Below are 21721 nucleotides of genomic sequence, written 5' to 3' on the forward strand. Positions count from 1 at the left end.
TTATTTCTAACGAAGTGCTCTGCACGCACTCAGAAGCACATCTGTGTCTCTGCGACACCACTGGAATCTCTTCCCACGTAACTTGGGGGGGGACCTGGTAAAGCCTTCAGTGGTGGAGGCTGCGGAGTTTGAGGGAAGGCTTGCCGGAGCGCTGCCTGCCCCCTGCCTCCCTTCAGCCTCTTTCCTGTTGAATCTTTAACCAGATTTTCTCTTGGTTTTCCACTGTTTTTCCGGCTGTAATTACTTTGTTTAAAATTTATTAAAGCTGGTCTTTCTTTTGACCTTTTTAAACTTTCATCAGGCCTTTAAGCTTGCGTCCATCTGTATTTATCCCTTGCCTTCTATTGCCCACTCAGGACTTTCGCTAGCATCTGTTTGATCAATCCGCTGAATAGAGCAGGATTGCATCGTTAACGATGCTAAACGATTTTCTGTAATAGTTTAAGTCATCATTATTAAACTCCTGAGTGAAAACATTTTCCTAGATGGCCAAGATTTATCCTTGCCATCGATTCCCTAAGCAGCCGTAAAAACCCGACAGCAGCCGCCGGGGCGGTGGGTGACGGGGGGAGTACCTGCTGCAACGTGGGCAGCGATGCTGGTGTCACTGGGAGCGCTCCTAATGGCCTTGCCATTAGGAAGCCTGCCAGGGGATTTGGAAAGCATCTAATTGCCATTGGCATTGAGCAGGATTTAAATCATCCCCCTCAGTAATTCGAGAGGGTCAGATCCCCCCCTCGCCGGGTCTCTCCACGGGGAGCAGAGCACGCTGCGAGCCCCCTCTGTGCTGCTCATAACACCCCATAAAAGGGTGTCAGCAGAGGTTTGGCAAGTTTATTGGTGATAAAAAGAAAATAAAGCAAGCTGTAAAGAGCTGCGGGAGGATGTAATGAGGTGGGTGGAGGTGATCAGGGAGGGATGATCAGTGCTGCGAAATGCAGAGCTCTGTCACGGGGGGGGGGAAGCGTCGCTGCATCTGTTTCAGGAATTTTCTAAATTCTTGACGTGCTACCTAGGAGGAGAAATCACGTTATTTTCTGTATGTTTATTACAGCCTCTCCCAAATGCCTGCCCGTCAGCCCTGGCTGGAGGCGGGATGTTGTTGCCCTCCATCCCTCTCTTCTCCTGGGGGGTTTGGCTGATCTTGCACATCCCCGCTGGGCAGCACTGGTGTTGGGGAGATTGCTCACCAAAAAACCACTGTATATTGGATAACGGTGAAGGCAGAATTGAACTGAACCTTGTGAGCACTTGTTAACGTAACATATGAGCTTTCCTGTTGCTAATTTATATGTATTTAGATCAATATAGTATTCTTTCTGGTTGTTATAACCTCAAAAGCTTTTACATAGGAGAAAACACATACAGCCCCAGCAGCGTAAGAATGCAGACAACCGCAGTGTGACTGACAGCAACAAGACCAAATCATGAATGTCTTCTCAAAAATGAGTCTTCGCTGACTATGTGGAAAAACATTTTAAAAATAGATGAAATAGTGGAGGCCCGAGAATCTCTTCCCATGTCTCTGTCTCCTTCCTTTCCAAAACAAACCTTGGCAATGAGAGCAGCAGGTATTTAGGTGTGCAGTTTCATCTGGAGCCACTCAGTCTTCCACACTGATGGGAGCAGTAGGGTCTGATGGATTTTTGGCTCAGCACATTACTAATCAGTGCAACAGAAATGTGCGTGCATCACCGAATTTGTCTTTATACTAAAACCAAGAAAATAACCTGACAATGAAAAATCTAAGCAAATGGTGACTTTAAGCTGTCTTTGGTTTGTGTCTTCATACTGCTATTAACCAGGGATTTCCTAGAGCAGAGAATATTGATTTTTATTTTTATTCTGAACAAACAGAAGCTGAAAACCTTCTGAAAGCGAGACCCAAGAAAACTCCCTTTTCAGAAATTTTCCAGTATTTTCCAAACAAAACTCTGCCTCACCAGACAGCAAAGCCCCGAACTGTGATTTGTAGCTGGGATCCAGCTGGCATCCCCTTCCCAGCTGCACCGGGAGCGCGGTGCCTGGGGCTCCTGCCTGAAAAAGCATCGGCAAGCTGTGCATTTTTATGGATCATTTAATTTTAGAATTTATTACTAGTGATGTTCAGCATTTAGTTAAAAAACAAACAGCCAAACAAAACTAAACAACAACAAAAAAAATCCCCCAAAACCACAAAACACTGAGCTAAAGGTGAGCAGGCCACATTGAGAAGCATGAAGGTGGTACTTTTTAGAAGAAAACTTTCCACGTGACTCGGGCTGTTGCTAGTCTTTTATTTGCTCTTTCTGCTTAGCTCATGAGAAATAAATATTGTCAGTGTAGTGTGCACACAGTGTGGTACATTAATTTCAAACTTGGGTTTTTTGCTAATAATCCTACCCACTCTGAATTAGAAAAAAACAAATATTTTCACTCCCTTTGCATAACATGGAAAAATATTTGCCTCTTACTGCAAAGCTTTGCAAGGAGCCATCGCATGGTGATGTGGAGAAGGGGCCAGATAAAGTACTCTTTCCTGCTATTTAAGGGTTTGACCCTATGGAACCCACAGGGCCATCGGGGCTCTTGTCTTGCACAGGACAAAATCCACTGTCACGATAAATCTTTCCAGAGTCTGTCAGTGCCTGAAAGACAAAACCTGTGATTACTGAATATCTTCCCAGCGTCTTTCAGTGGTGATGGAAATACAGATGTCAATAGCTTAAACTCCCAGCTCATGGAAGCTTGCCCAATGTACGGCTCCAGTGCGTTATTCTGGTACCTCTCCCAGAATTTCTCTCCGGTGTCCCCAAAAGTAGATTATATCTACTTATGCCTGCCATGTTCAGTTTATTCCAGGTGTGCAGCAAATCTCCATCCCTCCCTAGGGCAGGTTTCCCAGCACTGCCAGGAGACTGCCTGCGCAGCAGGCACGGCTGGAGGTTGTCTCGACGCACAGGAGAGCTGCAACAAAAATAAAAGGTGATCAGTAAAGGAGAAGCGTGGGGTGGCATCCGCCCGCAGGTGAGGGCTTGCGCAGGTGTAAGATGGGTAATTGGGCTAATGCCACAGAAATCCCAAGGGGCGATGGGGAAAGGAACGCCGTGTTCAGTCATCAGTGGGTGGGTGTCATCGTGTGCGGACGATGCCGTTCCACTTGGCAACGTCTCCCTGGCAGTACTGCACCTCGTGGTGGGCACGCTCGCTCGAGCAAAGTGTGGGTGAGCTGGAGGGCTTCCAGGCACCACAAAAACCACGCACGTTTGGGGGGAAATGTGATGTCTGAAATGAGGGAGGATGAACCGAGTTTCTTTTAGACTGTTTGTTTAGACAAACAAGGACTGAGAGAATGAGCGCACAAGTCTTTAAATGGGTAAAAGCTTTCTTCAAAAAGAAATTTAGACCTACTCTTTATATCACCAGGGACAAAATAAGTAATGGTTTAAAACCACAGCAAGGTGCGTACCTGTAACTACACGGATGAGTAAGTGCTGGTGCATGTTGGTCCAGGCAGGCTGTGGCTCTCCCTAGAGCTCTGGATCCCTGAGGATGGAGGGGTCCATCGGGACCACCTGGGTTGGGCTGGCTCTGCCTTGGGCAGGCGGGTGGACCAGGTGCCCCAGCAGTCCAGAACCACAGCGTCAGACAGGTAAATGGGGAAGCGAGCTGGTATTTCTCTGAATGCTGGGGGTCTGGGGGTGCTCCCCAGGAGCTCAGCAGCACCTTGGGACCAGCCGCAAACCCACCGGCCGCAGGTGAACTAGCGGTGGAGAAATGTCCTGGGGGTTCTGCTGCAAGTGTTCACGTCTCTCGTACAACTTGACGGAAGTGGTGGGAGCCCTGGCAGGTGGTCCCTGGTCCCCGGGCGGATGGAAACCCTGTGGGAGAGGTAGACCTCCTCCCAGCCATAGACCCGCTTTCGGCAACCTCCATCGATCGTGTGCCCATGCGATAGACTTTCATTGTCTTCCATCATTCAAGTGATGCTTTTGTATGGTTTGTCTCGCACAAGTTTTGCTTTTGTGTGGTTCATCTTGGACATTTTCAGTTGTTATTCTTTTGAATGCTTCAGAAGCACAAGCTGAGCTATGAGCTTTGTGGTGCTCCAAGTAGCTGCTGATGCTGTAGGAGCAAAGGCAAAATGTGACCAATTCACAGCTCTTCAAGCGATCAGTCTCACTCAAAGTTATTTTTTTAAAAGCCTCAACTGCACGAACTGCTTCATTTCTCAGGGAGGAGTAAGCTTTATATGTTCCTGTTATTTTTATGGAGTAACAAAAAAAATCTGATTTTTTTTTTTTTTCCCCCCTATGCAGATTATGGAGAGGTAGTCATGCAAATTGATTATACGTTTATTATCCACTTGAAATTTTAATGTTACTGGTTGAAAGTTAATGAATTTATGGATGGGTTTGATGTTACCATTGGGAAGAGAAAGTTGAAGGCAGAGGGTGTGTTTGCCGGCTGTGGGAAATTGTAGTCTGTCTGCCTGACTTGGGTTAGGACGTGAGTGATAGGCGACAGAGAACCAGTTCTGTTTAATCCTACCCGAAACGCACTCACCCGGTTTTGTTAAACATCAAGACTTGGGTGTAAGTGCTAAGAGCGCGCGTTTGCTTTCCCTGGGCTGTGACAGCAGGACTCTGTGCAATGTCCTCGCGGCTGGAAAAGCAGCCGTGGACGGTGCTGGTGAAGGACGGGTGTGCGATGAGGTGTGCCATGGAGCTGACCCGCCTGCGCGGCGAACCTGGTGTCACCCTGCCCTTTGGTATATCTGGCGCTTCTTTGGTGTGGCTGGTTCCCGTAAAGGCTTACGGTCTCAAAGTGGCGTGCTGAGCGATGGATGAGATGGTGAAAGAAGCAGACAAGAGGCAGTCAGCATTTTACATGTACATAAACACCTTAAAGCAACATCTGGAAAACTGCTTGGGAAAAAATAAACAGATTTTTATTTATAAGTTCTGTGTTTTGGTTTTTATAGTGGTTTTATGATGCACATAAATTACTGTTTAAAAACAGAAAATGTAAAAGAAATTCCAGGGAGAAGGCAATTGTTCAGCCTTTCCTTTGATAATCTCTTTCCTGAGGAATTTGTTGTGTTTTATTTTCAGCTTACGGTGGCCCTTCGCTGGCAACTAGAAAAACTGACAATCGCTTTTTTTCTTTATTTGTACCTGTTTGTAGTTCTTAGCTTAAAACGTTTATTGCTATTTACAATGTTTACTATTTAAAAAGACAAAGTATATTTACTAAAACAAATCTATATCCAGTGTAATACTGGAAAAGTCATGCTGTTATATGGCATTTACAGTTGGCTCGTAATTGCCAAGGTAAGTTTGTTGTTCTTTTAATATGCAAAACGAGATCTCAAAGGCCACCTAAGCCTCTGGGGTTTATGGGGCATTTGCAGAAGACACGATGCAGAAGAAAAGCGGTGCTGGCCCTGTCTTTGCTCGGGACCCTGGGCGCTGCCGTACCCCTCCCCAGGCGAGCCCAGCGGGACCCCGCGGCCTCTCAGCCAGCACCGGTGTTGAGGCTTCATGTGCCTTTTTTTCCAATTCTCAGGTTCTAAATACATCTTGTACGAAGCTAATGCTTATAAGTAGTTATACTTTGTGTTGAGTAACTGAGTTGGAAAAACAGCTTTTTTCAATATGGGATTGATATCTCTTCATGTCTCAGTTGTGTTTTTTACAGCAGATACACAGAATATATATCAGAATCTGCTATGTGGGATAATTTTTACACTGCTGGAAGAAAACGTGATTGAATGTGAATCAAGCTGGAAAACACGCACCAGGCTGAGAGTAACGTAGAGCGTGCTGAAGAAAAGCGGCGTTTAAACAGTTTGCGTATCTAGATGCAAATATCCATTTTACAATTCTTTTTTTTCAGTTGCCCCCACAATTCAGGAACTTAAATCCAGCGGTGTGATGCTTGGAGGGAACGGACTGATACGGTGCGAAGGTGCAGGCGTTCCTGCCCCGGTCTTTGAGTGGTACAAAGGAGAGAGGAAGTAAGTAGCTGGCCCTCGCCGACCCCCTCGTGCCGCTGGGGGTGACCCGGGTGGAAGAGAGAGGAGACCGCCGGGCTGGGGTTGTGCCCCGTGGTGACAAGTCCGGCAGGCTGTCCTGGAATTAATGCCGAGCTTTAAAGAGCTCGGGCGCTCGGAGGCGTCGGCTGCCGACGGCCGTGCCGCGCGGCTTTTGGGGGAGCGCCTCGGTTTCCCTGCGGTTGTGGTTTCTGCGCTCGAAAGCGAGGCGTAAGCAGGCTGGCGGTGGCTGGGCTGTGATAGTGATAATTGCAATAATGAGCCTAACGTTTAAACATGCTTTAGTAATTACAGCCTTTTAACTGTAATAACCAGACAGGCACTGAAAAAGTCTACTAAAAGGATTTCTTTGGTTTTTAAATTCATCACCATAGGTTCCCCACTGAGGGTTTTGTGGGTGAAAAGGTTGTTTCACGAGCAAGACTTTCAACCAAACCTTAATGAGTATGAATTTTCACCCAGTTGTGCCATTAGCGGTCTAGGCCACGGGTTTATAGTCCACAGACTTGAGCAGAGCTGCTGCACGTCACGGCATCCGAGAGGGGCTCAGGGGAGCGCGCCCTGCTCGAACCCTAAAAACTGGCTGTGTGCTTTGCTTTTGTTTACAGTCAGCTTCCCTTTCAGGTCCTTAGTGCTATGTAATGGTAGCAGGCATCTCTGTAGGGTCATCTTCATTTTAAAAAGCAGTTCATTAAACAGGTAGATATTTTTCTCTTTTAATAGGAAATTTTGTTTTACAGCTCTTAGCTTACCTAAAAGCTTATTTTTGTTAGGATTGCGTATTGGCGCAAAAGCAAGCAGATAATGTCCCTTGCAAGCGGCTGTCCCTAGCTTCTGGAATTTCCTGGCTTCCAACCGTTGGGTTTCTCAGCTTGAACATCCCATTAAACCTGGGAGTTGACATGAGAATATTAATGACCATTTTTCATAGAAAGCCATCTGTCAGCTCATTTCTTACTGGCCAGCTGCTCCCCCTCAGGAGCATTAGCTGCTCATCTTCCTTCGTGACTTTTCGGAGCAGTCATAACTATTGCACTTTGACCGTATCCTGAAGCATCCTCTAAAACAATATAATTGATCTTTACTATATGTAACAGTAAATGTTTTTCTTCTGTCAGCAAAATTTGTCTGCATCCTGTTTCCAGAGATGCATATTAAATTGTATACATGTTGGGGGGAGTTGCAGCAGAAACATACTTTACGTAGAAAGTATTGTAGCACAGGTTTTAGCACTCTGGATTCAATTAGCCGTTTCCAGTGTGATAATCGCCTTTCTATTTATAACATTGACCAATTCCTTTCTTCATGAGCACCTTCAGTGCCACAGCAGCAGCAGGAAAGACTGAGCAGAGCATTTCAGGGCACCAAAGTTGTGCCTTCTGTTTCCTGTCTCAGTTGGTGTGTCAGCTGAGGCTTGCTGTAATGAGCAAGAAATGTACTGTCCTGTCGTGTCTTACTGCTCAAGTGTTATGTTAGATGTAATGGTCCATCCTTTTTTTGTTAAACTGTTGTTGGCAGATAGGCTAGACATGTATGACTACAAAGGTACTGGCGATCCCTGAACCTCCACCACTTGCAGGAAAGAGGAAAATACATAGACATTGGTTTTTTTCTTCCAGTATTTCCCCTTTACCTCCGGATGGTGGAAAGCCAGCACAGAATGAGCTTTGGGCAGCTCAGTCATTGTTTTAATGCAAAACTGAGAAGAGTCAGCTCTCATAGGTAGTTCAGAGTAGCATGTACATTATCCTGCAGATAATTTGCAGATACACTACAAGACTAAATTTATATACTGGGAGTGCCCACCCTGCTATATTTTCTGCTAATAGAATAGAGAGAATCCCATTTTCTTCAGCGAGTCTTGGATTGGAACTTTTTTTTTTGTGGATCTGGATGAATTGTTGAATAAATGAACAGTGGGAGTTAGATCTGAAACCCTAAGTGTATGTTCAGCATCTGAAACAAGCCTTTTGGGCCTGTAAACTGTATCGTTGTTACTTAGATTAATGTAAATCCAAACCCACAGTTTCCAGACTCCAGGGATCATCTCATCATAAAACAGCCATTAAAACTAAACATAAAAGCAGTCGCAGACTACATCCAGTTAAAACTGCTGGTCTTTCAAGGCAGAGAGCTTGCAGGACTAATTCTACCTAATCACCAAGCTCACAAGAGTCGCCATTCGTTAACTCCCCGTAAGCGCTGGTGCACAAGCGTGCTTTGCAATATTCTTCCCTGGCCAAGCGCAAGGAGCGAGGAGCCCAAAGCCGGAGAGCTGCTGCTGACGGGAGGCTGGGTGGCTTTCCAGGGCAGGGAGAGGCAGGCTGAACGCCTCCTGTTGTAGTGGGGAAAGGCGAGAAGAGGTCTCACAGGCAGGTTTCAGACCATATAGCACTTTATCTGTCAAAAGCGGCGCTTTGAACTCCACGCGAGAGCTGTCCGGTGGTGCACGGACCCTGAGGTGAGGGTACCCTGAGACAGGGAGGGTGGGGTGAGCTGGGAAAGGACTGGAAATTTGGGGGAAAAGTTAGCAAAAGCATCTTCAAATTGTAAAAGTGTATGGCTTCTGAAACTGTAGAAGGATTCCCTGCAGAGAGGAGAATGGCTTCACTGTGCTGAGTCCTGGTTTCTGAAATTCACAACTGTTCAAGTATGTTATGTTTCAGGGTTACGCAGGAATTAGATCTCAGACATTAAACAGCCACAGGGAAGAAGCCCAAAAGTCACCTATCTAAAAATATTAATTCCCTTATCCTTGACAAAGCAAACAAGACTTACGTTTGAAATAACAAAACTCATTATAATGGCTTAATATATTATAATAGTGTGAAGGTATTCAAAAATGAAACCAAAGGTAGGTACCCCTCGGGGCTGGCACTGATGCATGATCTTCTTCGGATGCGTAGGCATGTTCTCTGGAATAAAACGGAGATCACTCTTCCCTTTATAACCAGTGGTACAAAGCAGCGAGGTGAAGAAAAGTGTAGGGTGGCTGCACACAGCTTAAAATGCTGTTCCAGCCCGAGAAGTAACTTGGTAAAACCCAGACGAGTAATGAACGCTGTGCTCAGTCAATAAGCCAGGCAGAGCAGCACACGGGAGTAATTAATTTAAAAGTAAAAGCATCTGGTTCTTAAAACTGCAAATGGAAATCCTCAAAACTGCTGAGTTTATGCTAACTAATGCCAACTCCTCGGTCTGTTGATTACGTAGCTTATTGATATGCATATCTGTCCGATTCCATTTACTCCACTTCCAGTTCTGGCCCCCCAGTGTCAGCCAGTTCCTAGCAGGGACGTGGAGGGAAGGTGATGCTGTGCAAGCAGCACTGGCGGGAGCGGAGGGAGAGGGAGGAGGGCGAGAGGGAGAGGGGAAGGGGTCTGAGCTGGCACCCCCAGCGCTCGTCCTTTTGGCAGCCTGGGGAAGGCAGCAGATCGCACTCATCAAGCAGACACAGTTAATTTTTGGTACGAACATCGCCTCTGATGGGGCATGGGGACGGCAGAAACCCCAACGCCCCATTGTTGTCTGGGGAAAAAAAAAAAAGGAGTTAAAACCTTACAGCCGTAACATAGAAATGCTGTAGTTCAAGCTGTAGTTATGGGCCAAAAGGATGGAGGTGGCTCGGAAACGGCTGGTAGAAATAAGCTGTGGGTGGAAGCGGAGCCATCGCTCCGGTATGCCGAGGTCCCCGGGACAGGGGCAGGAGAGGGGACGGGGGGGTTCAAATCCTGAAAGGCATCGGGAAGGGAGGGAGGCTGTGGCCTCTCCGCTGGGAAGGGGCATCCCGAGGGAAGCGTCTGCCCTGGGGCTGGAGCGAGGACCTGGGGTGAGCTGCCGGACGCCTGCCTGCTCTGCCCGCCGAGCATCACCTCCACGGCACCCGCTGCTGCCGCGCCGGTAATGCCGTCACCAGCTTCGTGTGCTGGCAGGGGAGAGTCATAGCAGGGGGTGTGTGTTTTGGAGCGGAGGAGGCTCTCGGGTTTTTACGCGGGAGAGGCCGAAAGAGGAGGGACAGGCATCGGCAGTTTTAGGAGGAGAACATCCGCCTGCAGAAGCACGTGCGTAGGTTGAAAGGACAAGCTTCTGACTTTCACGAGTCTGGAGGAAAGATGAATCTTCTGACTGCAGCGTTCACCCCAAACCAGGCGTTTCAATCCCATTTTTTTATGTTTCTCGCGAAACCGCGTGTGTCCATGGGATGTGCTATGTCCTGTCCCGGACAATGGGCTGCGCAGAGCAGACCAGAGTCCTTCACAGCAGCACAGACCGCACAGGGAAGAGAAACCCCCTGACTGCCCACCAGCATGTAGTGATTAAATGGGAGCAGAGGCACTCCTGTACTGATGAGAAGTATTCAGCCCACAATATGCAGAAGTGGAATTAATGGTAGACTTGAAATGTTTTAGACGGAATGCTAAGAGATTGTTTAGACAGAATGCTAAAAGATTGCATTCATTCCCAGGATATATGATTGTATCTTTCAATATCTCAAACAAAAATTGTATACTTAATCTGGAACTCTGCTCCTCATGTGAAATATAAGGAATTATGACTAATCAACTGTAGCTAGTATTTTAATAATGTGGTTACCCGTCTCATCTCCTTGTTTGACCAGATGTGGTTTGCCTACAACAGCAACATTTAAATCAGTCATCTTTCTTTGCCCCAGTGCAGCAGGGGTGCTTCTGACATGGCTTTGGAAGCAACGTCAGAAGACCTGCAGAGTTCCTATGAAATTTGGGGTGGGAAGCTCAAAGCCAGGGAAACAGAGCTGGGGGAAAAGAGCCCTGGTTTGGCTTTTTCCTACGCTTCATTACCTGGGTTCTGTTCAGGTTGCTGTCTCAGGATGCGGTGCTGCTGTAGCACACCTTTGCTAATTGCCAGTCTAATTTGTAACTGTAGGGGCCTGTAAAATAAACTGTGGTCACGACCCTGCGTAGTTGCATTTCTGGCTGCCTCATCCCCACCTGCCGTCAGCTGGAGGTGTGTGAGGACACAAGCAATCTCCAGAGTCTGAAAAAACACTCTGAAAGACTTAGCATGATACTTTTCTGCCCCAAATAGGGTATTTACATTTTTAGTTGGGTTTGCCCAATTTAAAATCTAAGCTCCCCATCTGAGAGTTTATATCCTGTCCTGTGGCCAGGCAGGCCACAGGTGTCGGTCTTCATTTTCTTTTGACTGTAGGACGCAGAGGCAGAAACTGTTCCCCTCAACACCCCACAACTCCAGTGTTGCCCATGGCTTCTCTGATCTGGTGCTATGATAATTTTGCTCGACAGACTACATTGGCAGCTTGCAAACAGCTTTCTGTGCTACCAGTTATGCCTGTAAAGAAAGAAAAAAAAAATTATTGCTTATGGTATATGAGTTACAGAAATTTTCTTTTTGCTTTCTAGACTGATCAATGGTCAACAAGGAATTACTATTAAAAATTATAGTACAAGATCACTTCTTACTGTTACCAATGTGACAGAAGAGCATTTTGGCAACTATACATGTGTCGCTGCCAACAAGCTAGGGACGACCAATGCCAGCCTGCCTCTCAACCGTAAGTAACGTGGACATGTGGCAAATGTTCATGGTTGTTTGTTTCCACATACATGGATTCAAAAGCCAAAAAATAGTAGTGTGCTTTTTTCCCCTGGTTCCTTTGCAAGGCGTATAAATACCATTGCGTTCCTCAGTACTGGGAAATAATACACCTGGTTATTTTTTCTGTACTGCAGATGGGTTTCTGTTCTGAAAGTGAAGGTACATTTTGGGGGTATCAATGAGTTATGAATCTACAAAAACCCCACAACTAAACACAACCCGCCATCGTGGTATAGAGGCAGAATTAGCGTTACAGAATCTTCCTGCTCAGAATAGCAATAACAGATCCCTAAGGTACCACTGTAAACAAAAACTTTTCCAGCAAGTTTCAAGGAGTATACTGAGCTGAATAACTGGGGTGTGCCAGAGCCCTGCTCCCAGGTCAGTTTGTCGGTCGTGGCCTCTGGTATGGTGATGTTGCGGAGGACTCGAAGTTAAATCTTTTGGAAAAGACAATAAGCGTTGTAATAGGTAAAGCAAAGCATTGAGATTTTTAGCATGAAGGTTACCTAAAATGGGTCTCAAATGTCCTGCTTGAAAGATATTTTTATCTGTGAATTTGTAGTATTTCACATTTGTTGAATATCTAGCCATCTGTTAGTGGCATCCAAAGATGTTCGTAGTTGAACTTTGGTGCTAATCTGTTGCAATAGTGATAAAACTGAAAGACAAAACTTAGAATATATACTACACACTTTTCTCTACATAAAGAGATTACTTATTGAGTGGAAATGTGGATTTTCAGTTGCTTAAATCCTAGGGTTATTGCCTTCTAGCAGTGAAACTTCCTTCTGAATATACTTTCTATATGATATGTATTGTCAGGGTATTCTAAATTACTGCAGAAGAGACATAATAAGCAGAAAACAGCAGGAAGCCTTTGCTGCCATTTTATTTAATATTTGAAAAATCATTAACAAAGTGGAAACAATGTTACGCTTATTTTAAACAGAAAATGCAAGAAGTGAAAACAAAGGAATATTATGCCAGAAGCAGATAGTATTTGGTGTATTTGCCATTCAGAGAAGGTAAAATGAAGGTTTGGTTTAATTTTGAACAGAGCAGAGCTGAATCTCTCTTAGCTGCTGCCAGGATTTTATCAGTTTTGTATTGTTGAGATACCATGTAGCCACCCTTAAAAAGCACTTTGAGATGCAGAGGTTGAAAATGTCATATAAGTACCAAGTACGTTGTTACAAATCATAAAAATAGGTGTTCTCCGTCAGGGAAGAGATGGGATGTGTGAAGCAGAACAGTGTGAGAGAAAATACTGAAAACTGGGTCTGATCCTGACCTCACAGAATGGAATATGGGAGTGATGTTAGCCCAGAGGTTTGACTTCAGGATGACATGTCTTATTTTATACTATCATTTTTTGGATCAAATCAAAACAAGGAGAGGTTTCCAAAAGGTGGTGATCTAGATTTCAGTTGGGAATGAAGATCATTTGGTGGAGTATTTTCCTTGCACATAGTCTGCATTAATGTTATCTAGAAAGAGTATCACTTTAAAAAAAAAAACAAAAACATAACAGACCATCACAGGGTAGCAACTTAAGTACGGACTCCTTAATCCTTCAGAGACAATTTTCTCTTGTGAAACACTACTTACATTTTATTTTGTTGGCAATGATAGCTGAACATATGCGCTGGTTCAGGTATGTGTGGGGGAAGTGTTAGCAGTTAATGGTTGGCTGCAACATTTGATAGTCAAATGCAGGGTTAAGTATAATTTGATCATCATGTTACTTGACAAATGTTAAAAATTAGATGTTGATGTCTTATTTCAGTGTGTATTTTAAACTGTTAATTGCATTGGTGCAATACGGTCCGAGATGCGGAGTGGTCGGAATAGCATCATTAGCACAGCTGCCAGTAACGGCCGCGATTCGGGAGCCCCGCCATGTGCCCCGCTGCATTCCCGTGCACTATCACAACAGGTGTGCAAAGACACGGGGGTTTTTATCAAAACGCTGTCACAACGCGCAGCTACAGCGGGAGCGCTTCAAATCCTGAGCGTGGATGCCTGCACACCTCTGCTGTTAGGTATTGGCACCTTGCCCAATATTGCTAAGTAATTGCTAATTGGCTGTTTCTCTCTGCTGTTGGGTTTTTTTAAGAAAAATGCGTATAGTAGAGTTAGAAAAACTGTATTTTCTTTATTTGCACATCCCCGTATAATATATAAATGATATTGTAGCTGTGCACAGCTGGGAGTCTTTCTCAGGGACAGAGCTAAGAATATTCTCCGTTATTGGTGTCTGCATCCTTGTACAGATATAAAACTCAAGGGTGCCAGAAAAAGGATTATTTCTTCTACTACAGAGAGGGCCCTGGCTTTCTGTGATCCATAAAGGCAACCTTGAGCTAATAGAAAGTCATGAAGTGGGTAAAGGGATGTCAGGACAAGGTAAAAGCTGACTTTGTGTGGCTGCGACGTGGATTGAGGAAGGGAGAGGGTAGATGAATGGACCTGTACCTGACAGTGCCTGCGGGGTGGATGGGGTAGGAGGAGAACTTGTCTGGGGTATGGCTGATCATCCGTGGCCAGAGGACAACCCTACCGCTGCTGTGAGCTGGGGACGCCCAGCAGAAGGTCACCCAGAGCCGCTTCTGTCCCGGGGACAGATAGCCAGATCAGTTTGCAGAAGAACCTCACGTCTGGGGAGTTACGAGCATCCCAGATCCTGTGAACGTAAGGAAATTTATCATACCCCTAACGGAAGACTTGTTGGCCATGTCTAAGATCTAGCTATTAATAATAAATTCAGCAGCTGTAAAATAGAAAGACTGAGCCTTGCGGGAAAAATACAGAGAAGCAGTGGTTCCAATAAATTAATAATGAATGGCAATTTACTAATTATTCATGGCTAAGTCCTCTGTATCATCCAAATGTGTTGTGTTTTGTGGGTAAGTGTATGAAGTACGTGATCCTCCCAGAGCACCCGCGTGAGGAGTGCTTGTTGGACAGTCCCATCCTGCCATCTACGGGCCTAATTGATCAGATGTTTAGCACTGCCTCTGCTGGCTTTTCCCAGAATTTCGGGTACTTAAGAAGAAGAAGAATGTAGTCCTTCCCTGTAAATAAAGCATGGATTTGCTGATTCATTAAACCCAGGAGATGAGGTGTTACGGTGTGTACCCAGGGTAAGAGGTTCCATCTTCAGGGGCGAGGAGCCAACAGGGAATGGAATTGCCCTTTTTTAATTAAGCAGATTTTGCTCTTAAATTAGCACAATCTTAATTCAAGACAAAAGGCATTTTCCTACAAACAAATTTGCAAGGCCATTGTGAGGGGAGGGAGTTATCATTAACCATTAGCACCGAGGTAGGTTTATTCGACCGTTTTTCTCAAGCAGGCAAAACTGAGATGGTCTCTATTGCTGCTAAAGCAGCAACGTCCTTACCGAGATGTCTCCTGTCCTTGTGCTTTCCCGGCCAGAAGCCATGGTTGGTAGTGGATTTCTTACTTCCTCTTACCAAAGCTGAGTCGTGGCAGAAGGTTTTTCCTACCTTTCATCTGCGAGGATAAAGGAGGAGCCGTTGGTCAGCCCCTGCTCCCCGCAGCGGGACGTGGGGTGAGATGGTCCCACCACAAACCCTTGATGAGCTGCCGGAGATCTTGGGCCGAGCACTGGGCTCTCAGCTCTGCTCCGTGGCACCAAAGGTCCAGGCTGTGTAAGTCGGGTTGTAGGGTGCATCGTTTTAGCATCCTGGCTCGGTCAGGGGTGCAATGCCAACCCCACACCTCTGCGAGCCCGGCAGGCACAACTGTCCTCATCTCTGCCTGAGCGCTCGTTGAATTAGGGCAGGAAACTGAGCAGCGGTTGAAATGCTGCGGTTTTAATCTGCATGTAGATTTAATCTATATATCTATAGAAACGATAAATCTAGTTAAGAGACTGTTCATAAAGGCATTAAATTCACCACTACGTGTGTGATCTCTGTGTGTCCCCTGAAGATATGTCATCCACAAAAGTCTGGATTCATGTCAGCCATCACCTCGCAGAAGATGGAAATAATCATTACTTCTCTAGTAGGTATGTGTGTGTTTATTCTTAAGTAAAGGTATTATTTTTATTTTCTAAAGAGCACCTCCTGCACATTCCCTAGTATTTTTAGGAATGCTATAAATAACTTGTCAGGCAAGTGGTACCTTTCTTAAGAAAACTTGTAATACAGAGGAATCATCCATGTCCATTACTAACAGCTGCCAAAGAGATTACTTCCTTTAAATGGCTGGTTGTATGATCCACAGGTGTTACTGATGTTCAGGTTTATACAGAAATCTTAGATATATTGTCAGTAATTATTCAAAAACACAAACAATTGTGAAGAGCTGCAGAAAAGGTCAGTAGTGACATTTGGAAGGAGAAGGAACACAGCAAGGTGTGAGAGAGATGTGGTAGTATTTTCTGTGCTAATTTAATTGCTGCAGCTAAACAGACCTACTTTATTGCATAAGCATCCAACTGTGAACTTATGGTTAGTGCAACATGCTTATAATCTTGTCTCAAACATTTCTACGTTCCAGGAAGTGCCAGACCGTGCCCTCAATTTATATGTGTTGATTGCATTGTGTCCTGGTTCCTACATAGAGATTCCTGATTAAACTGCTGTATTAATATTTTTAATACATTGGGTTTCACATCTGAAATGCAAAAAAAAATCAATATTCTTCCAAAAATTTAAATTAACTTATTGTAAATTGCACATAACATGTAATAATATGCATGTTCCTCAGTGGCACTATGTGTAGTTAGCGTGGCGTTGGCTACATCTACTGGAACGTCAAAGACACAGAGGTATTGAGGGTATCTGCGAAGTGGTATAATGGCCTTGCCATGACACATCTTCGAAATATGGGGACAGGCAACCACTTCCCATGGTCATTTCCTAGCAGTGCCAAGTCATGAAAATCAAAGAAAAACTAGGCTTAAGGGGACTTTGGAGATCACCTCAGTCATCTGACCGAGGGCATGCTCGTGATGCTGGTCATCCTTCCTGGCGGTTGTTGGACTTGCTCCCCTTGATCCATAGTGACCCTCCACCATTGCCGTCATTTTATAGACATGCTGCTTTCCCACATTAGTAGCTTTTCCTTCGTATTTAAACCAAACATTTTCTTACTGCAGATGAAGCCTGTTTTCCCCCCGTCATAGTCACCAGGGGAAGAAGAGAGAGCAGGGTTTCTGAGGAGTAAGAAGAAATGTGATCTGGGCAGAGGGACGGAAGAGCAGTGCCATGGCACAGTAACTGGCTCCAAGTCCATAAAAGCTGCTCCTGAAACGAGCAAGGGAATGACCCAAAATCAGTAACTTCATGTACCAAAGCACACGTGTGTCTGCACTACTGTCGTCAATAATAGTGGGGACAGGGTGGCCAAGCAGGCTTGCTGCTGCGACAGGTACCCTTCCCTTGCCGTTTTGCAACAGTGATTTAATGTTGTCTGATGCCGAGGCTGCGGTCATGTTCCTGAAGTGACTCTTCTTAAACCTTAAAGGTTTCTGCACGCACTTATGCCTGCTTTAGCAAGCTCGCTTCCTTTCCTCGCCCCTTTCCTCCTCGCCCCAACACGTCTGGGAGCTGGGACGTGAAGTTGTTAAACTCAGCCTCTCTGGAGCTGTGCTTCGAGCAAAGGCGCTGTGCAGCTGCGCGTGTGCTGCAGGGACTCGGTGGCAGCGGCTGCACCGCTCGTGTCATCAGTGCCGCGGGTCCGGTTCGTCTGTCAGGCGCTTGGTGTGCCGCGCTCCCCTCATGCGCGGTGCGTGGCCCCGGCTGCAGCCCAAGACCCCCTTCAGGATGAGCATTTGTTATTCTGCCTGGAATAAAGTTCTCCTGATGCGGACAAGGTCTGGGCTGCGTTGCTGGCCGTGCTCCCCTCTCCCTGGGGCTGAGCTCCAGCCCTCCTGTGGGAGTTCTCCCACATTACCCAGGTGCGACGCTGGTGCTGCCGGAGGCGGTCCTTATTATCAGTGATTTACAGAGCTTTTAGTTATCCTGCAAGGACTGCTTGGGTCGTCTTCTGTTCAGATAGTTTGGTGTCATCGTTAAACTCGGCAGTTTTGTTTTATTGACTGAGAAATCGTATTTTAGGGTATTTGCATATGTGACAGGTTTCTGCTAAGTTTTAGCTCAATAGCTTTGCCTGGCCTACCGAATTTGACATTTCTAGAAAGCAATACACTCTTCAGGGAAATTCCCTTTGTGTCCACAGTTTCAGCTGTTGTGCAATTACCTAAGAAAGATTTTACTGTTTTGTCTCTCAAATACCAGCCTGCAAAGCAAATCAAACTTCAATTTGCATAGTCTCAGCCAGGCGGGCTGGTCTGCACCAAAAAAAAAAGAAGTATATAGATATATACATAAAAAAAATTAAATGAAAATTCCTGTACACATTAGGAGCCTTTTCAAAGACTGCTGCAGTCAGTCAAAAGACATTTATTGATTTAATAAGGTTTGGATTAAGCCCAAAGTCTCCTGTAGACATCAGTGTGCAGAGAACTGGTGCCATGAACCTAACTTTTCACGGGGGGCATCCCTTCCAGTCCTGCCCCCGGGGGTGCAGTCATTGCCCTGACCTGCTCCTGCTGAGCATGCAGGGAAGGTCTCTCCCTCCGTGTCTCAGAAGGGGTTGATGGACAGGGAGCAGATGTAAAATCCATCCTGGGAACTTCCAAATCATTTGTAAAGCAGTCGTCACACGTCTGAGCCATCGTGCTTTCTTACGGTTTCTGACCGGCTGCGAGGGACCCAGGTCTGCACCTGTAGGGTTTCATGGTATACCCTTTATAAAGGCAAAGACAATCTTTGCTTGATGCATTGTCCCGTCTGGAAGCTCAGAAGGTCTGTGGTATACCTCTTCTGTTATGGGCTGAAGGTGATTTTGCTTCCTCCCCAGCCGTGTGTGTGCTCTCTTTTTCACTGATGGCGTTTCTGGTCTAAGTCCTTGGTTTTGCTTACCACGTCCAAGTTGGCCTAATAGGACCGGCTGCTGCGGGAGTGGTGATCCGTCACGGAAAGGACCTGTCCTGGAGATGGAGACTGGGACAGACACCCAGCTCCTGATCGGTGTGCTGAAATTCAGGGAATTAGAGAAGCAGGATTATAAATCTGGGAGTCGGTTCCTCAGGGACCTTTCTTAAAGATCAAGGTGTATTCATCCAGGGCGTTTTAATTGAGTGGTCATGTTCCCAAGGGAAAACAACTCTCTGAAAACTTTAAACCATCCCCAATGGCATTCATAGGCAAGGTAAAAACCTTTCTTCTCTCCCTGTTCTCGCACAGGGTGAAATGCAGATGTACAATGAGGCTGAACAGCTCACAACACAGCTGAACAGCACACGACTAAAACAGAGAGTTTTCTTTGCATCACAAGTGCACCTGGGGGACTAATTTCATGAGATATTGCTGAGACAAGGAGCCCGGCAGAGTTAAAAACTCAGCACCTTAAAGTCATACATTCATACAGAGTGAGATAAATGGCCAAATCCTCCATTTATGTAAGTTGTAATAATTCTGTTAGATGCTAGGTTTGAGATCCTTCCATATGGATGCCAAGCGCTGCTCCAGGTAGCAATTACTGAGAGTTAAGGAGAAATTTTCTCTAAATCCGTTTTCCAGCTTGAGCTTTATCATGAATTATATGACAATAAGTGACTGAGATGGGATGAGGTAGAAATAACCTGTCTGAGCAAGGCCAGTAACATGTGTTTCTCCTCGACATTTAGAAGAAACTTTAAAGGCCTGAGAGCGTATCTGTGTTTGAGGGGAAAACAAAAAAAAACCCAAAAACCCCAATGATCTTTGCTATGGATCCTTACCGAAGTTGCCTTTATGTTCTGTTTCGTTACGTGTTTATATTCTCAAATTGTGCAATTATAACCATAGCTAACAATGTTTAGACACATATTCTTACTGAAGTGGATAAGTCAGAGAGGTTGAAGCATGTCTAAATGTTCATCTTGATCATCATAATTAACCGATACCTAAAACATTCAAGGTCATCTGTGGAACTTATTTATAGTGTGCTGCTGAAGGCAGCGGCTGCCCCTGCCCTGACCAGTGTGAGGAGCACCGGTGGTCAGAGCTTTTCTTGAAATTGTGTTTCTTTTCAGGGGGTAGAATACCTTGAAGTAAATTGAACTTTTTAGAAAAACTGAAAATCCAAAAATACCATGCATAACAAATGGGATGAAAACTAGAAGTGCTATAATGTGATGATATAAATATATTTTACAACTCCATCTGGAACGCAGACTTCAGCCTTGGCCTCAAAAACTTTGCAGAATGAAGGGGGAGGTTCATAAGGGGGTGATAGGAAACAAAAAATGAAAAAATTCCCATGTCAAGAGATTAAAGATGATTACTGTCTTTCTTCTAAAGGAAAAGGGGCTTATTGAAATATTGGCTAGTCTAGAGAAGGTGTATTAGGAAGTTTTCTCATAAAACAAGCCCAAGAGAGCTTTCACTTACACTAATCAGTGGCAAATTTTAAATTTAATGCAAAGCATTTCTTCATTAAAATATTATTAAGTGTAGAACTTATTTTCATAACAAGTTGTTGAGACCAAAGCTCATGGAGCTTTAAAAAGGAATTAGCTATTGATCAAGGATATCAAGAATTTTCATGAAGATGATAGAATAGATTATATACCCAAGACTTCAGTATTTAAGCAAATAGTCCAACAGGTTGGAAAATGCCATAACTGACATAATTTACCAAATAAATTCTAGGTTATTTAACAAAAGCAGTTGCTTGAAACCAAACAATGTTTATCTGAAAAGCATGTGTGCTTCTATCCTGTCAAGTGTCCTCTAATTTAGAGATTATATAAAAAAATAGAGATGGTCTCCACAGCTTCTATTTACATTTTCCTGAGAGCTGCTACATGTTCTTACGGATCTGAACAGTTTGTGAACTGAAGAAAATTGGAGAGAAAAAAAGATTTCTTTTTTTGGCTGTAAGAAAGCTAAAAATAGATTTGGAGATTTAAAAATGAGAGCTTTTTCAGCGAGCCCACACTATAAACACTAATTAACCTCTGTACTGAATCACATAATTAACAAAATGCTGAGGCATTTCAATAAGCATCTAAAATAGAGAACTCAACGTTATCTTTAATTCCACCTACAGGTTTATATGTTGAGATTTTGACTGGATTTTAAATAATAAATTGAGTATAAAAGCTTATTCTTCCCAGGGCTTTTCCAAACCTCAGGCGAAAAACATTAGCATCGGATGCTTAGATATTGCTTGCAGTATTAGAAATACTTAGTGAAAAAGACATATGATTAATTTTTCAGAAATGTACTTTTTTTCCACACATATTATCACAAGTAACAAAGCTGGTATCTTGACTTTAAAATGTTCTGCTATGAAGCATCTCTAACCGTAATCTAAGTTTTACTGTGGAGTGAGGTGCTGTTGCTGTTATAGACCTTTTCTTATAAATCGGTCTGTAAAAAGATATTCAGTTTTTTAAACTAGGCAATATTTAGATTTACTAACTTTATTCAAAGATAAAACACAAACCTGAGAACTTGGTAATTTCAATTCTGTTAATTTACTCAGTTAAAATGCTATTCTGAGAAAAAGAATAAAATGTTTAAATTACTGGGGATGTTAGGAAGAAAGCAATAAATCTCATGAAGTAACCACAAAGCAAACTAAGGCCCATCACAATATAGCAGTCACGTACAGCCGTTTTTATTTAGCCAATAAAATGTACATCAGGTACCGGTCCCTTTTCTTTGCTAATGCTATTGCTGAGCTTTCCAGGGTGCTGCAAGTATATCAGAAAATGTCTGTCAGACTGGAGAAACTAACTTTGGAGTCAGGATGTTTTATCGAAATCAATAGAGACGTTAATGTTTTTCAAACTATGATTTTACAGCTAAAGGTAGTTCTGTGCATTTTGTCTTCAACGAGGTAATTCACCGTTCTTCTTAATTTAGAGCTGAGTTTAAAAAATAGATTCCTGCTAATATCAGAGCAGTATATTGTATAAAGTATGGCTGGTTTAAAAAAGTACTTTTAAATTAATGACTAAGTGGTTGATATTTTGAAGCAAAATAGCACTTTTTGCAA

General features: G+C 44.3%; 1 protein-coding gene across 1 annotated transcript in view; it reads left to right on the forward strand.

The window, feature by feature from the left end:
* The window catches only part of NEGR1 (neuronal growth regulator 1), a 292805-nt gene that overhangs the window by 224812 nt on the left and 46272 nt on the right, over positions 1 to 21721 (forward strand). Inside the window, exons 5-6 of the mRNA XM_010561496.1 lie at positions 5878 to 5998; positions 11437 to 11588. Of these exons, the coding sequence (XP_010559798.1) occupies positions 5878 to 5998; positions 11437 to 11588 (273 nt within the window). The remainder of the gene's footprint in view (positions 1 to 5877; positions 5999 to 11436; positions 11589 to 21721) is intronic.

The sequence above is a fragment of the Haliaeetus leucocephalus genome, unplaced genomic scaffold, assembly GCF_000737465.1.
Source record: "Haliaeetus leucocephalus isolate CR32 unplaced genomic scaffold, Haliaeetus_leucocephalus-4.0 Scaffold147, whole genome shotgun sequence".
Lineage (NCBI taxonomy): Eukaryota > Metazoa > Chordata > Aves > Accipitriformes > Accipitridae > Haliaeetus > Haliaeetus leucocephalus.